Here is a 16,967-nt window from a genome sequence, read left to right on the forward strand (position 1 = left end):
GCTGAGTGTGCTGAAAGTGAGAGTGGAGAAAGAAGTCTTAAGTAGATCAACTGAGGAGACGCAAGGCAACCTGACAAGTTGTGGTTCAATAAATAAGACGAAGCTGCCAGTGCACCACAGGCACCTACTACTGTATATGTCAATGTACTGACAATGTCACCAGAGAAGCCAAGTGAAGTTCAGAGCATGCTCATCATATTAACAACAGATAAGATTTTTCCTGATGACATTGTGCCACTCTTTTACATTAGTTCCACCTAGTGGCATAGAGTAAATTATCATTCCACAAATGAACCTATAGAATGCAGTATATTCTTTGTAAATTGTGCTGTTTGCCTTAAAGTTCTTGGTCTTCAAGTTGGAAACATGTTTAAAAAAGAGATTTGTACAAGTTTGTTTCAAACTCTTGAGTAGAATAAATGGAAGTTCTGTTCAGCTTTTTGTGCAAATCCTCTGCGGTTCATCAGGTTTAGCTAGGTGTTCCAAGAACCCCAGGCCCAGACAAGGGATCATTATATATCGTAGGGATAGGGAGTGAGGGACAACCTGTAGAAACGCAATGTAAAAAATGTAACTGTTCGCAATGTAATAACTTAAGCTCATAATGTATGGGGTGGGGGGCCAGAGTTAGGTGTGTGATTGTGTTCATTGTATAATGAAAACATGCATTAATGTTCCTAAATATTTATAACGTAATACTTGTAATATTGTGTGTGTGTGTGTGTGTGTGTGTGTGAGGCATGCATGCACCTTACCACTAACCAAGGATTTGTTGATCTAGGTTTTATTTTAATTTGAGTTGTGCTGCACCACTTAAAGTGGTGAATAAAAGCAGTAAAAAAAATAACTGCAGGAGCAAGGATGGTATAGCTGCATTCCTGTCACTGCCATGTTCAATTACAGGCCCAATATGATCAATTATTCTCATTACAGACTCTTCGCTGAATCTGTACCGCCTTGTAAATTCATCATAATCATAAAATCTGTTTAAATTGACCCTTATTTTTGAGCAGTTATCCTGGAGCAGGAGCTACAGTATAGCTCGATGGGAAAAACTTAGAAAATAAAAAAATAAATCCGGGGCATAAGTAAACTGAAGTGTGGCCTACATCTCAAAGTTTGTTGTATGCTCAGGGTCCAATTGGCCAAGCTTCGCAGGATGTGCTGTGATCACTTGATGAAATTAATTAATTACTCATAAATAAAAGGATGGTTTAAAACTTAAACCTGATAATGATTAGAGAAAACCATAAGTGAAAACTAGGTTTAAAGTTTGGTATAACTGGATTAATAGATAAACCTTGATTTAAATTTGTGCAACTGGGCCACACTATGTTTAACATGAGCTAAGTCTACCCATTTACAGCGGAAATACAATTCAATTTACAGAATAAATATTCCAAATAATCACTGAATCATTACTAATGTGTTTAACAAAGATATTTACTTGCTGATGATAGCACAACAGGAGACACAAACAAAGGACCAAGGTATTTCTGACTTCTGACCACTGTATACTCATGGCATGCAGCATATCAAATCGATCAATTATAGGATTATAGGATGGGTTAAGTATACATGATTCTTTTCTTGGTCCTGGTCAGTATCCTGAGAAGTACACTTTGATTTGATACTTTATTGCAGTTCTAAAAACATGTTTGACAGGCACAAAAATATATATTTTAAATTCATTTTGCTGTGGAATGTGAAGTCATGCTCCTCTCAAATGTAATCACAGAAGTCAAAGCTCACAGTATGATGATTTGCCCTTTACTATCAACCACCATCATTCTCCTACAAAACAGTCTCACGATACCAGACAAAGAAAACACACACACTTGATTTTATAAAAAAGTAATTTGGAGACAGAGGAGAATCTCACACGTGCCCTTTTAACACAGGTGTGCACAGGAATCTTCTGTTCTGTCTCAATGTTGAGTGTGTTGAGTTCCTGCAGCGCCACAAACGAGAGCCTTGTTCTGTGAGTTTGTCCCTGCACTTTCTGAGTGAATGTGAGCTCAGTCTGACGTGAGGGCTTGCAGCACAGACTGAGGCACTCTGCTAGCGTAGTACTGGTGGTTGCGCAGTGTGGCAAGGACCCCGGCAGAGTTCATGTGTTTAACGTTGGCATGGTAGCTGTATGCATTGCCATGCATGTCTGTCAGTTCACCTGCAGAGGGAAGGAATGAGGAACCAAATCAATATTTACATACAAAAAGATACATAAACCACTTTTATGCAAGAAGTGAAGTGTCAATATCACGAACAGAAAATAACCTGAATTCCAATTTATAAAGTGGAAGCAACAGAATACAGTAGAGCTTGTTTGTGAAACATATTCCTAAATAATATGGTGATATTTTTACACATTGATGGCACAGATACAATTTACTATTTTATGTGGACAATGAACCTTTTATATTAAAGGGGAAGACCACCCATTTTCAATATTGAACTATGTCATTAATATACCTTAGAGGAGTTGTGTGGAAATAGAAAAAAAGTTCCCCCTCTTCTGTGTTGCCTAGAACTGGAGGATTGATTTTGGGGTTTGTATTGTAAAGTACAATGTGTGATGTCATCAAGTTGTAATTTGCAATACAAACCCCAAAATCAATCCTCCAGTTCTAGGCAACACAGAAGAGGGGGAACTTTTTTTCTATTTCCACACAACTCCTCTAAGGTATATTAATGACATAGTTCAATATTGAAAATGGGTGGTCTTCCCCTTTAAGCAATAATACACATTTGGCAAGTTGGTACTATGGCAGAACTGTACTGTTTTAATGTGTAGGAAGTTGTTTTTTTCCTACCTCCCACGGCTCGTAGGATTGCTTCAGGACCGCATGTGTCCCATTTCTTGCATCCTGGGCTGGCAAAGACGTAGGCAGAGGCCTTCCCCTCAACCAGCTGAACAATCTGCGCATATCAGATGGGGAATGTGTAAGCAAGCATGTGCTTCACAGTCAAGAAATTAACTGTAAATACTAGCTCTCAATGACCACAAATTAATATCATTCTTTTGATGGCAATCTTATGGAGTGACTATTGCAATTACAATTTGTTTGGGGACAAAGAAAACACCAGGGTTCCGATCAACACATTTCAAGTAGAAGGATGAGCATTACGGTAATTTTTAATTTATACTCCATGAAAACAGATATTTATAGCAATGTACAGTAAGACAGGACAATGAAGGATGTTCCGGAAATTCCAACCTATCTTTTGCAGCTGTTGTAGGCCCTAGACAGAACACTAGCTAGTCAAAGGGATCAAAATCACATTGTCACATTACATGCACATCATCAACTCAAAATTCATCTGACCTTGTTTCCTGCTCCACCCACTCTAATGACCTCGTGAGGTTCCATGGCGTCTACGCAGTCCGTTACTAGCTTGTTGCTATGGGAACGGGTGGTAGTGATGATGCGTCTTTCGCCCGGGACCTCCTGAAGCTGAAATCCAAATGCTCCGAGTCCCAGCATTCCCCACAGAGTTCTCCCCAAGTCTGCCTCTGCTCCGAGCTGAGGACACAAGAGTGGAAGGTCTGAGTGATGAATGCTTTCAAGACACACTTGCAGTATCATTCCATTCACGTTACTACTGTACCTGGTAGTTGTAGAATGGCTGGTTAATGACACCAGCGATGGCCTTGCCTCTATATGCAATACCAATGAGTACAGTCACGTTGTCCAGGAGCCCTGCATTTAAAAGACAAAGAGACATTCGCTAGAGGGAACTCAGCAAAGTATATTAAACAGTTGACAGCATTGTAATCATACTTTTGTAGAATTTTCTTCCTACAGGCAAGTATTATGACAGCTTGCAGGTGAAGGACAGAAAGAAGACACTTAAAAGGGTATACTATAATAATGCCTTATTTTAGCTAGTCATGTTTCTTCCCTGAAGGCCTTTCCCTGAAGATGCCCTTTTCCCCTGCCCAGTATGAGCCTATTACTCTATAAACGTGTCCCTCCCAGACCAGACAGTGCCAGTGCCTTCTGTTGCCATACACAGAGCAGTACTGCGACGCTGAGTGCCGTTCGACCCTCTCAGGGGCATCTGGGGGTCATCTGGGAGACGCAGACGCTTCGCAGCTGGGCAACAAGAGAGGCACAGAAGAGAAAGACAATGCAGGAATAGACGGAAGGCGAGAGGGGAAAAACTCATTTTCAGGCCTTAATCTAAGTGCAAAAATGCAGACTGAAAAAGCAAAAATAACAGATTTCCAATTAAAAAGTAGGGGGAGAGAAAAATCAAATGTAAAGAAAAACAATGATTAAAGGTAGATAAAACCTACACGAACATGCTTCTAGTTTGCTGGCGGAATGTTTGCGCACTCGACCGATAACGACCCAGTGTAATGTTTCCTCCCACCACCACGCGGATACTAACACATTCTATAAAGCAACAAGATTCCCAAGAATTGTGAGCTGAAACTATCCATTGTTGTGGCTTTCCTGATGTTGGTGTGTCAACAAACTTCCACTGACATTGTGTCAGTTTGACTAATGACAGTTATTCTAAACAAAATATGACATCCTTCTTCCCCTTATCATAATCAAATTATGATGTAGACTGTCACTGGATAGGGTGCACAAACATCACTCAAACTCCTGAACTTCTGCCAATAAACATGAACATTACTGCCCTCAAACTAGAGGCCATCATTTTCAGAAATATTACTGCAGTTATAGTTGCTAAGGCCTCATGCAATGAAGCATGTGGCAATGAAGCATTGCATTCTTGAAAGTGTCAGAAAGGATATAAGAGCTAGTGCAATGGTAATGCAGAAAATGCCCGGCCATTAAGGCTAGGGCTCCACCAAAATGACGGCGTCGTGCCGGCGTCGGACGCCGTCAAAAAATGAACCGGGGCGAATTTGAGCGTCCGACGCGGACGTTGACGTCGGCAGTGGAGCACCCTTCATTGATTAAAACGGGAGCGTTCCCTGCGTTGACGTTGACGCGACGCTCGACGCGCCCGGTGGAGCCGGGGGGTAAGCATCAAGACCACAAGCTTGATAGCTTCACTACGCAATCTCAGCTCACCGGGCTGAAAACATGCAACGAACAGGTGAAGTGCTTACCTTCTGTATATTCCTTTGTGCCATCAAGGGGATCAACCCACACAACCAGCTGAGAGAAGACACATTCAGAAACTGTATTCACACACAAAGTACAATACAACTGAACCATTTCTGCCTGAAGTTTACTTCACCTGAGGCTGTGACCAACTTTTTGATTGTGGTAGATCCACATTGACCTATATAGAGCTATCTATAGGTTTTGGATGTCACTACAGTATTTGCCTTTGGGTGCACTTGTTTAAGGACGCCCGGTCCCCTTCTGGTCACAGCCAGTGCACAGAACAGCACATATGGAGTGTGTTGCTTGTAGTGTATAAAGAGCCCGTAGCAACAAGCAGCAAGCTGTCACTTTCAAAGTGACTATACATCAACCTGCTGTTAGCAACACTATGACCAGTAAGACTCCCTAATCGGGAGATAAGCGACCGTCAGGTCAGCCTGATGGTGGCGCTATATGGGACAGATCCATGTTGATGACATGAGTGTAGACATAGTGTGTACCGATTTGTGTGATTTTAGGGCAAAATCTGTAGGAGCAGTGTCCAAAAATGTGTTTTGCAAGAATCGGCCTCATGGTGGCGCTAGAAGAGGGGCATGTGAGAAATGAGGGGTGGGGTCTCCGCGTTGCCTTGGCGGACGAATAGGTACCGGCCCCGGCTCTCCCGGACGCTCCTAGCCCGAGTTACGGCATTTTATGTGAGCTGCAGTGGAGGGGGTCCCCGGGAATTCCCCGTGAGCAGCCCGGTTGGGGTGGTCATTTGGTCATTTTTGCACATTTTGGAATTCTTTTACATCTGGGGGTCCCCCAGGGACATGGGGGTCCCTGGAGCTCCGGGGGAGGTTGTAGTTTGGCAGGCAAGTGTACTCTTATCATTAGTGACTAAATGACTTAACCATCCCTTGCAATGTGCAGGATGAAACACTTAACTCGTACATTTTTATTTATAAAACTATCCTTGGTAAACTGGCCATGTACAGTACATGAATTAGGCTCTCACTCCCTCCCTCCCACTCTCACATATCCTACATTAAAACTGGCTTAATGGAGGACCAGCCAGCGGGCCACGTCAGCTGCATAATTTCCAATTCAGAATGTCATCAAAGAAGTCAAATAATGGCAGATATAACAACCAGACTGAAATATTGGGTTGGCTCTATTCCTAAAGCTCTTTATTGTTACCTCCTCTTCTTGGGCAGCACTGTACTCTACAGGGCAGGTCTTCTGGAGGATGTCTTCTGCCTGACCATTTTCTAGAAGGTCTTCCTTTACTTCCTCATCTGGAAGGTCCTACAGCATTATGAAAGGATGAAAATACATCAGCTTCTGGATTCAACTCATTAAGACCCGAGACCAATTCTACAAATGCCTCACACTTTCATGATATGTCAAATAAAATGTACAAGCTCACAGCGCAGCACGAAGTATATCTTGTATAGCTTGTATATCTGCTATTTTTTTAATAGCCCACGCAAAAATCTAAAATGACACAGATGCTTTCCCTGTTTTGATGGGTTCAAATTGATTTAGATTATTATAGAGCACAACCTACAACATCACATCATGGCACACACACTCACAGAAGGATGATTTGCGTTTACAGTAGGGATTGCAGTTAACCGAACAAATCTATTTAATCGATTATACAAAACTAATTTATAATAATAATAAGCAATGATTGAAATCTGTAAGCTCACAACACGGCGCATCACAACGTGTTAAAAAAGGTAATCAATAGAATAATTGCAAAGAAAATAATGGATCATGTCAGCCCTAATTTACAGACTCACCTCCTCCCCGATGATGGTGAGTTTAGGGAAGCGTCTCGATAGTGAGGCACAGATGCTTTGCTGGGCCAGTCTGTCAGCCAGTGTCTGCAGATCATTAACACCAGTCTGTGTGCATGGAAAAACACAAAGAAAAACTATGTTTGTTAGAGACAATGTGTGTTTTTAATTGTTCCCTTTTTATAATAGCTGGCTTTAAGGTTCCAGTCAGACAGAAGACTCTAACAGGGAATCAAGCCACACTTAATGCAACTAGTATCTAAATACACCTAATGAGTTTAACTGGGGTGTTTAAAACCTACCTTATTGTTTAAAATCAATTTGAAATTGTCAAGTGTTTACACATTCATTGAAGGATTATTGTGACTTGGTGCCATTTCTATGTACTCTAGAGGTGCAACAGTTCACCAAGCGATATCAAATCAATTTGATAATCTAAAAAGTAATCGATAGAATAATCACTAAAGAAAATAATTGATGGTTGCAGGCTTATAGTTGGCTCCTTTATTGACCTAGAGATTCTAAAATACTAGAAAGTAAATGGAATCTGCTCCCACCTTCTGCACAATACCAAGCTCTCCACTGTGGAGGACGTTCCTCACAATGGAGCCAGCCTTCTCAGCCACAGCATAGGCAGAGGCCACCACACGCATCAACACTGCAGGGCTTACAGACATGGCTGATGGACGGAGGAGAGACCCTTTTAATACCTAAAAAATAAACACTTGTCAAACATTGGCCAAATTGTCAAATAATATAAGAAAGAGGAAAACATTTTGAAAATAGCTAATCTAAAGCTTATAGGTCTATGTTCACAATATTTATATGTGGAACCGAGTCAAACTAAATAAATGTAATGCTGCCTTAACTCCTACATTCCAATTCCAAGTGCTTGTCAGGATGGGGTCCCCAGTTCATACTTCATATACGATTCGTTTGGGGATCACGGCCTGAAAAGGTTAAGAACCACTGGCTTACAGCAGTGGTTCACAAAGTGGATTCCTTGGGGGGTTCCAGGGGGCCAAATTAACCACTTAGCATATTTTATACTTTGGTTATTCAAAAATAGCCTATCTACAAGCTTGTGATGCTCAGTGACGGGGGACGTTTAGCTCTGGACCAGACCTAGGGGTCCTTCACACAACATATTTTGAAATGGGGGTCCGCGGCCAAATACATGTTAATTTGGGGGTTCTTGGCTGAAAAACTTTGAGAACCGCATTGGCCTATATACTGCAGTGTGCAAAAAGACACGCACTCGCACGCACACCCCTGGGTTGGGGCAAAGGACAAACTGTAATATCATGATTGATGAATGAATGCTCGAAGCCCCTTAATTCTTTGAGCAGTACTACAATATACAATATATACTCAAATAAATTAAAAGAACATTTAATTTCCTTGAACAGTGTATAATAAATGGTCACTCAGGATTTCAAAAGAGAAATCATTTTGCAAAAGCAAAAATACACCACACTCACTGTACCTGACCTCATTCATTCAAACAAACTACGTTGTATGGTATCGGTAGCCTCTCTCATTGCAATGCGTTTGGCAGTTGTTAAGTAATCGTTGGTAAATAATTAGTGTAGATATATTTAGATTATTATGACTTTACCTGTGCTGTTACAGTTCAGACTGGCGTGGACTTGAATCTTTTGACAACACAACCAAAAGCGGAAGTAGCCCACACAGTTTTGGTGGGTTACATGGTCCTAGTGCCCGATGTATTTATTCGTTTTTCCCAAGTTTTCCTTTTATTTATTTTTTACCACTGGTTTGTTTTTTTACCAGTTTCCCACCATCTCTCTTTCTCTCTCTCTCTCACTCTCACACACACACACACACACACACACACACACACACACACACACACACACACACACACACACACACACACACACACACACACACACACACACACACACACACACACACACACACACACACACACACACACACACACACACACACACACACTTCACTTGCTTTTAGAAACTTGACACTTTACATTTATTTCACCCTTTTATTTATTTATTCCCAAACAAATCATCTCGAAAAAAGAAACAATTCCGATTCGTCTTAAAGGAAAAAAAGAATCCAGTATCGTTGGGCAAAGAAATAAAAACAAATCATATTATTTTTTATTGCCCACACTAAAAGTATTTTTTTCCCCATCTGTAGCATTTTATTCCACCAAACAGGTGGGAGTAAACCTTTCTGTCTAAAAGCACAGGCCGCAATTACCAGTTGATGCCCTTTAAAACATTCTAAATGTATCAATTACAGCCACTTGACCACAGTCAAATGTGTAAAAGTTGGCATGACCTACATTACCACACAATAGGAATAAATACAAAAACATTGTTATTGAAATTAGTTTTTTCTCAGACGATCTACATTTTAAATGTGGTTTTGCGTCACAAATGTCCTGGTTCAGTAATAATGGTCTTTAATACTTCTATAAGGGCGTTGGATATGACTGCACTCCATAATGCACTTTTCACATGGAGCATATCGTCGCCATCTCCATAATTAACTTTTTTTTTTTTTACAGATTAATGTCCTCCTTCGTTGTACAAGCGTGTCACAAAAGGAGTGAAAATACTGTAGCTGATTTACGACCAGTAGATAATATCAATAATACAACAGGTGTTTGTATTATACAGTATTTATACAAATGTGAGGCACAGGGCTCAACCTAGGGTGAGTGGACAAATCAGTGTCCAGCTGTTCTCTTCTCTCCATTAACCACTTAAACCCTGGGCCTATAGCCTATCATTGCTGTCGGGCAGAAACGTTGTTTCGAATGTTTACGTCTTTAGAGAGGTTGTTTGTTTTTCTAAATGAATGCCACACTCCACTCCATCAAGCGTGTCACACAAAAGTAGAGAAAATACTACATCTACAAGCTCACACGTCTGATCTGATTTCACCACCACAATTTCCATCCGACGGCAACTAAATACATAGTTGCCTGGGATCCCCAGGGGCCTACAGTACATTTGGTGCCCTCTTTTTTTCCCTCTTCGCCTCACGTGCTCAAGTGTCACAATGCGACACATTATTAGTAAGTAGAATGGACATTTTCTCAGAATGTTCGCTTATTTTCACTGAATGTGTGCTTATGACATGTCCAGAATAGGGATGCTAAGGTTCATGTGGTTAATCAGATTAGCTGAATCCAAGACAAATCATTAATCCCATTATGAAAAAAATTAAAGGGTAGATGTTTTAAGCCAGTGGTTCTCAAACCTTTTCAAGTCAAGGACTCCCAAATTGTATTTGGTCACAGACCTTAATCTGAAAAGGTTTTGTGCCAGGAACCCCCAGAAGAGAGGATTTATGTTAAAACAAACAAAAAAGAATCTTCAAAACTTTCCAAACATAGCAGATGTACAAGCTTGCAGCACAACACAAATGATGCGCTGCAAGCTTGTCGATCTACTTTAGCTGGGGACCCCACTTTGAGAACCAATGTTTTAAGCGAACTGAAGCATGGATTGTGTGATAGGAAATCCAACTAAAAATTTGTCATCCATGTCATGTATAGATACAGCTGGTGTAGTCCCCTTCCTGTCATCTTGGTCCTTGATATCACATGATTGTCACTCACGTGACGTGTCTCTGAGTATTTGTTTGTGTATGAAATTGCTTCAAGAAGAAGACATAGACATAGCCAGACATTTAATTTACCATTAGTTATATTGTGTGAAACCAATTTGACCGATCTGTTTGATCTGTATGCATTTATAGTACAGTCTAGTCATCAATCACTGATAAATTCATTTTCCAATCGTTAAATATGTGTGAGGCTGTCAGCAGACATTATGTTTCCACTCGAGCAAGTGATTTTATCAGTGGGCCAGCAGACTGTATCCCATTTCTCCTTCCAGTTGCTCTGCAGTGATGGTGCCCAGGATCGGCTGACAGTCCGGGTTGAAGACAGAATAAGCGCTCATCTCTCCAGGTTTGCGTTCAGCCGGGGCTCGGAGTCCTTCGTAGAGCCAGTAGAACATGGAGATGACGAAGAAGGCCAGGCCGAAACCCAGTTCAGCAAACAGGCCGAGAAGAACCAGCCACAGTAAGACTTTTAACAGAGTCAGATTTGTGAATGCTAACTGTCTTGATTTCAGCCACCGGCCCAGGACGCTGTCCAGCAACCAGTCTGGACCATCCTAGTGGGGAGGACATAACAGCATGTCAGATACAGCAATTTACATCTTTAGATGAACATGAGCAAAAATACTTAGTATGCATGCTGTTTGTTTAACTGTGGTTTTGGGGCCATGAATGGCAAATGGGACACATGTCCAGCTCTGGTGAGTTGAACGACCACCAGAGCATTGTTTTGAAGCAAAACTTTAATAACCTTTGACTTATCTCAGGGGACCCAGAAATGATAACATGAAAGTCCAATAGTAGCATTAGTAGGGTGGATATGATTGAATACTTTATTCGAAGTGCAGCAGTTCACTGATACAAAGTCAACTAAAAAGATAAAGACCACAAGAAATAAGCTGTTAGGCTTGTTAGCATTGGGGCCCCTTTGTACTCAATTCATACAACATTAAAAACACAGTAGTACTATGTAAAAAGCATCATCATAAGACAGTCTGTATTTACAGTAAAAAATTACAAGGGGAGGCAAGGATAGGCCTTGTCTGACTAGTGACTACTACACATGGTTAGTTTTAGTCAGGGGATCAAGATTTCCCACATGGATCACACAGTGGAAATGGAATTCCATCCATTCCAAAACCTACCTCGACATGTTTCTTCTCTCCAGATGAAATGAGAGGCCTTGTGTCTTCTTCTGCCAGGTCGTTTTCCTGCTCCATAGCCTCTTGTTCACTTGCACCACTGGTTGACTCTGCAGCTGTTGTGTGCTCTTGATCCAGTATTCTGGGTTGCAGTTGGACTGTATTAAAGTCACTAGTTGTTTTCACGGCATTTTCAGCCCTCCTTCGAGCTCTGAATTCTGCAAGCTTCTGCTCCATAACACAAAGCTAACAGCAGAGCACCGCTGTGTTTACGTGGCGGCGTGCAGACGGCTGCTGCTAACAGGCATCAAAGCTGCTTTATTCAACAGTAATAACCTCACTTAACGTTTCATTGTGTTTTTAGAACGCAATACCGTTGGTTAACCTCAACGTAGATCCAATAATATATCTGACATTGATTGTACACGCCGACTAATCCAGTTTGTTTCGGTTTGTTTACCTTTCTTTCCTGTTTGTACCTGAAAGCATAACGTTGTGTCGTAAAAGAACCACATCTAGCCGTAAACGTGTCGTTTTACGACAGATATTTTATTTACCTTCCTTGGCTAGGTGGTTTTCATCTCGGTGTGGTGAGTTGTCTACCTCATTGATTTAAAACATACATATACATACATACGATGGCTGTATGAAATAATGCAAAACAAATGTTCTTGATTATGGGTTTACCGTATCTAAACAGCTCATTAGACAGCACAACGTCCACCTTTAGGTTGCTTATTAGCTCGATAAAGGAAAGCTCAGCTCAGCTGACCCTGATAACCAAATTCATGTCAGGAACAACACTGAGTTATATTTCAGCTTTAGAGGAATTGTGAGAAAAGTGTGTGAATCTGTTCTATCAATCATGGTATTTCAAATATCTACCAGAAATGACCCCGCCCCCTACTGTTTACTGTACTGTACATACAGTATATATAATATGGGTCATTCCTAGTATTCGGTGCCATTTGTGTCCCCATGACATAATACAGCATATCTTGTAAAATAAGCAACGGGAGCAACGTTGGTGTAGTGGAAGTTAGCTAAATGCCATGTCCCAGATCATATTTACTCAGCTTCAGTTACAAACAATATAAAAAAAATTGACATCATGATTGCATAGTATCAATTCTAATGTTTCTCACCAAATGTCATTCATTGTGAATAATCATGTGTTTTTTATGTTTCAAATCTTGAATGATTGTGTGTCCCTCAGTTGACTGCCCCCCCCCCCCCCCTGTAACGCTGATGCAAAATCCACCTGTAAATGTACCTGAATATTCATCTAGGCACATGACTTTAGAAAGTAGCATCATTATTTTTGATAGGAAACCATATACCATAATAAGTACAAGTATGATGATGTTTAATTTTCTGAACATATGGTTGATAATCTGGACAGGTATATTTTTGTGACAGCTGAACATGCCCTCTTTCAGAAAATGTTTTTAAAATCCTGTAAAAAAATACTAAAAAGGGTTTCTAGGCTGAAATGGCACCGAATACTAGGAATGACCCATATATGTTTTGCTACTAGTGTTGTGCTACTCGTGCTGATGATGTCTATGATCTTCTCTTCTCACAGAAATGGCCTCAGCCCCAGCACAACAACCCACCCTTACTGTTGAGCAGGCAAGAGGTGAGGATGAAGCTTGGTTTGTTTCTATTATTATTATTTTTTACAACACCAGCGTCCATCAATGAGAGCGCTCATTTTGTACTTGCATAACTGGAAGCCCTTTTAATCAGACATGGAAAAAAACAGTTCATGTCTGATGTAATGATGGTGCTCAAAATAACACTACATAACACTATTGCTACTACTGTAATTATGTGTAAATAAACCCTAATCATTATCATTAAAACATTCAAATGTTTCATACATTTTTGTATTTCTTTTTTTTTTTTTCTTCTTCTTTTTTTACTTAACGATACAATTGAAAGTAAAATTAAATTCAATATGCAATGGGTTCAAGTGCAGGTTTTTGTAATTATAGTAAGTAAACAGACCTTTTGTAGACAAAAATTGCTAGTTGACTTCTTTAACTCAGGACTTGGTCTTTTTTCTAAACATTTTGTTGATGCATGTTGCTGCATGCATTCTTTTCTCTCTATCATGCTTGTGAAGCAGAGGAACTGATGGTGTGTTTGTGTTGCAGTGGTGCTCAGTGAGGTCATCCAGGCGTTCTCTGTCCCAGAGAACGTGGCCCGGATGGAGGAGGCACGGGAGAGTGCCTGTAATGACATGGGTAAGATGCTGCAGCTGGTGCTCCCTGTGGCCACTCTGATTCAACAAGAGGTCATCAAGGCCTATGGCTTCAACAACGAAGGAGAGGGTGAGAAATAACACACAGTCTATGGCAACTTATATGAGATTATAAATAAAACCTGCACACTCATTATGCTCCAGTCCAATGTAATCTATATTGACGTTTCGAGCCAAGGCTCTTCGTTGCGTTGTAAGCTTGTAGATCTGCTATTTTTGGCTAAAGTCCTCAGAATGTGGATGCTAGGGTTCAAGTGGTTAATATAAAAAAAAAAACATTTGGAGGACCCCCCTGTAGTAACTCTGAGGACCCCCTGTTAAAGACTCCTGTTATATACTGTATAATGTGCACAGACTGAACAAGAAACCCTTTCAGGGGCATCCAGAGATTTGACTCTTCCATGCTGCATCCAGCATTCGTGGGCAACTACAACAAACACAATTGTCTGTGTTCAGTGGTGGGAAGCTGGGTGGGGAGGGTGCCCTCTGCCGCTGCAATAGCGACTCCTACAGTTTGGTCAGGGTGCCTGTTCAGTGGGGAGTGCCTGTGTCTAACCCCACACTGTTAGAATTCCTCACTGTCAAGTCAGGTGTCTGCTATGCGTGTATTGGAGGGGAGACACATGCCTAGTTGTCTACATCCTCCCCAAGACCAACCAGTAGGGGTCCGCAGTCCAGCAAGGGCGAGTTCTTTTCATGGCCCCGGCCGGCGGCAGACTGGAGCCGGAGCCGAGATCTTGTGGGCAGCATAGCTCAGGGGTAGAGAAACCGTTATTAGAGCACGAAGGGTTCCCAGTTCGAATCCGGGCTCCCCCTGAGTTAATGTCGAAGGGTCCTTGGGCAAGACTCTGAACCCCTAATTGCTCCCGGTGAGTAGGTTGGTGCCTTGCATGGTTTCCTCCGCCACCGGTGTATGAATGTGTGCGTGAATGGGTGAATGTAATGCAAAATCTATGTAAAGCGCTTTGGATAAAAGCGCTATATAAATGCACCATTTACCATTTACCATCTTCTCGCGGCGGACTGGAGCATCGCGGAGGGTTAGATATTCACCCGTGGGCGGACCGGAGGTTTGGTTTAGTTGCTACCTCCCGGCGTTCCGTATTGTCAGCAGGTTAACATTTCGCCTCGGCTCCCGGCACTCCGTATCGTCAGCAGGTTAACATATCACCTGTGTCCCTTGAGGGGCCGCGGCCACCCTCCGTGGGGACACGGGACGGGGCAGCGAAAAGATCTTGCCCTCCCTCCCGCAGTAAGATAACCTTTCTAGTACTGGTATTGATATTAGCTATATTTCTGTTCTGCGTTCATTCACACATGCCTGCTGTGACAATGCTTGTGTCACGTTGAGTTGATTATGGTTTAATGTGAAAAATGGATCCTGTGCAACAAGATGGCATTAACTGATTATCGATTAGTTGTCTTATGATCAGTCTTCTTCAGGCTTCAAAGTATTATTTTCAAAGATAGTTTATCTACCTACCAACGATATATTTCAATTTATGCATTTTCCAACTTGGGTAACCATGATGTGTATTGCTTGGTCTTTTTTTAGGTTCTCCATAATGTTTTTGCAATTGAATTTTTACATTATGTTGGTTGATAAACTGATGTTAAAAGTACAATTATGATGAAAGCCTACGAGGAGAGGCATGTCGCACAACACAATACGTGCTACAACATTTAGAACAAAACTACTTGAACTACTACAGGGGTGTTCGCCAGCCCTTTGCAGGGCATTTAGCGGTACAACACTGCTATTCAATTTGTTTATTCTCAAAGTAATCTTGTATACTTCCTTTTAATCTTTTTGTTTTCCTTTCTTTTTTTCCAATCATTTAATTTGTAGAATGGGAAATATTGAGACACAAGTTTCACTAGATACACTAACAGTCTTAATTGGTATTAAAATGAGGGCTTCTTGAATAACAGTTTTTCAGGAGTATATAATTTAGATATGTCCTTGATTTAACCACTTGAACCCTTAAATCCTTAGAGGGTATGCGTGTGACATCATCATACCCGGAAGTTATGCAGGAACGCCTACTGAGTGGCAAAAAAAACTACATCCAAACAGAAAAGTCCTATCTGATTGCATTAAACGTTAAACTCACTTGGCATTCACTTTATGCATGCAGAGAATTGGTATAGAGGGGAAAAAAAGAGTGGACCAAGTATAGAGGCGACCCTGTCTAGTGTCTACTAATTAGTTGACTAAGTAAAGACGTTTTAAGTGGTTGAGTGTACACAAGGTGTGTTCATAAAACACTGAAAGCTCTCGAGTATACGGAGCCACCAAACAGGATTGTTACAAAATTCAGTGCAGTTAATATTAACTTTTTCTTTTCAAGTATTCAGTGCTCAGTTAAACCTGCTAAGAAAAAATAGTCATAGTCATCCATATCCTTAACATGTTGAATTTCTTTTCTTCTCTTCACATTAACCATTCTCTGATTAGACAGTCAAAGCATTTGGAATAGGAAGATTCAAAGTCCCATGTTGTGAATTAATTGACGCAGTGTTTTGCTTCCTTTTCAGGTGTCTTGAAATTTGCCAGATTGGTGAAAATGTATGAGACCCAGGACCCTGAGATAGCTGCCATGTCGGCCAAATTAAAGTCTCTCCTTTTGCCACCGCTCTCCACACCACCTATAGGGGGAGCCATAACGGCATCGTAAAAATGTGTGCCACCACTAGAGTTGCTGAATGGATGCAAGACTTTGTCAATGGGCAAATCTGACTTAATTGTCAATTTCATCTAGTGCTTTTGACCTTTTGGCACTGTCCACTAGCCATCATTTAAATTACTAATCATATCAAGATTTTGTTTGTTTGAAGATTGAATGTCTGTTGATATTCAGATGCAGTAAATACATAATTCAAAACAAAACCACATTCCTGTTTACCATTCAGTTCAACTTGGCAAAAGATATTATTGTAAATTGCTTTTTTAAATGTTTCAGTATTTATTTGTTACCATTGTGCTTATGTCACCGAACCTTAAAACATTTTCTTTATTCATCTTTTATACCATTTTGTATGCCGTTTAAAGTTGCCTGTCAAT

General features: G+C 40.9%; 3 protein-coding genes across 4 annotated transcripts; 1 reads left to right on the forward strand and 2 right to left on the reverse strand.

Annotated features, from left to right (window-relative positions):
- Positions 1-1,602: 1,602 nt before the first annotated feature.
- On the reverse strand, positions 1,603-8,545 carry bpnt1 (bisphosphate nucleotidase 1). Of its 2 annotated transcripts, XR_013962818.1 has the most exons (10): positions 8,493-8,545; positions 7,432-7,584; positions 6,878-6,982; positions 6,270-6,377; positions 5,090-5,138; positions 3,610-3,701; positions 3,327-3,524; positions 2,814-2,919; positions 1,799-2,170; positions 1,603-1,747 (listed from the first exon to the last, which is right to left on the reverse strand). XR_013962818.1 is itself a non-coding variant. In XM_080744186.1 (9 exons), exons 2-9 carry the CDS (start codon positions 7,549-7,551, stop codon positions 2,019-2,021), a joined length of 930 nt encoding a protein of 309 aa, XP_080600312.1. In that variant the 5' UTR covers positions 7,552-7,584; positions 8,493-8,545; the 3' UTR covers positions 1,603-2,018. The 2 variants fall into 2 exon arrangements, 1 of the variants encoding a protein (XP_080600312.1); XM_080744186.1 differs by having other exon boundaries at positions 1,603-2,170.
- Positions 8,546-8,919: 374 nt separating this feature from the next.
- On the reverse strand, positions 8,920-12,088 carry saysd1 (SAYSVFN motif domain containing 1). The gene is made up of 2 exons (XM_080744332.1): positions 11,641-12,088; positions 8,920-11,052 (listed from the first exon to the last, which is right to left on the reverse strand). The coding sequence occupies exons 1-2, from the start codon at positions 11,872-11,874 to the stop codon at positions 10,732-10,734; spliced, it is 555 nt and encodes a 184-aa protein (XP_080600458.1). The 5' UTR covers positions 11,875-12,088; the 3' UTR covers positions 8,920-10,731.
- A 113-nt stretch (positions 12,089-12,201) lies between these two features.
- On the forward strand, positions 12,202-16,942 carry grcc10 (gene rich cluster, C10 gene). Its single transcript, XM_080744634.1, has 4 exons — positions 12,202-12,227; positions 13,223-13,276; positions 13,797-13,973; positions 16,442-16,942. Exons 2-4 carry the CDS (start codon positions 13,225-13,227, stop codon positions 16,579-16,581), a joined length of 369 nt encoding a protein of 122 aa, XP_080600760.1. The 5' UTR covers positions 12,202-12,227; positions 13,223-13,224; the 3' UTR covers positions 16,582-16,942.
- Positions 16,943-16,967: the final 25 nt, after the last annotated feature.

This window comes from Nannobrachium achirus (genome assembly GCF_963921795.1).
Source record: "Nannobrachium achirus genome assembly, chromosome: 16".
Taxonomy (NCBI): Eukaryota; Metazoa; Chordata; class Actinopteri; order Myctophiformes; family Myctophidae; genus Nannobrachium; species Nannobrachium achirus.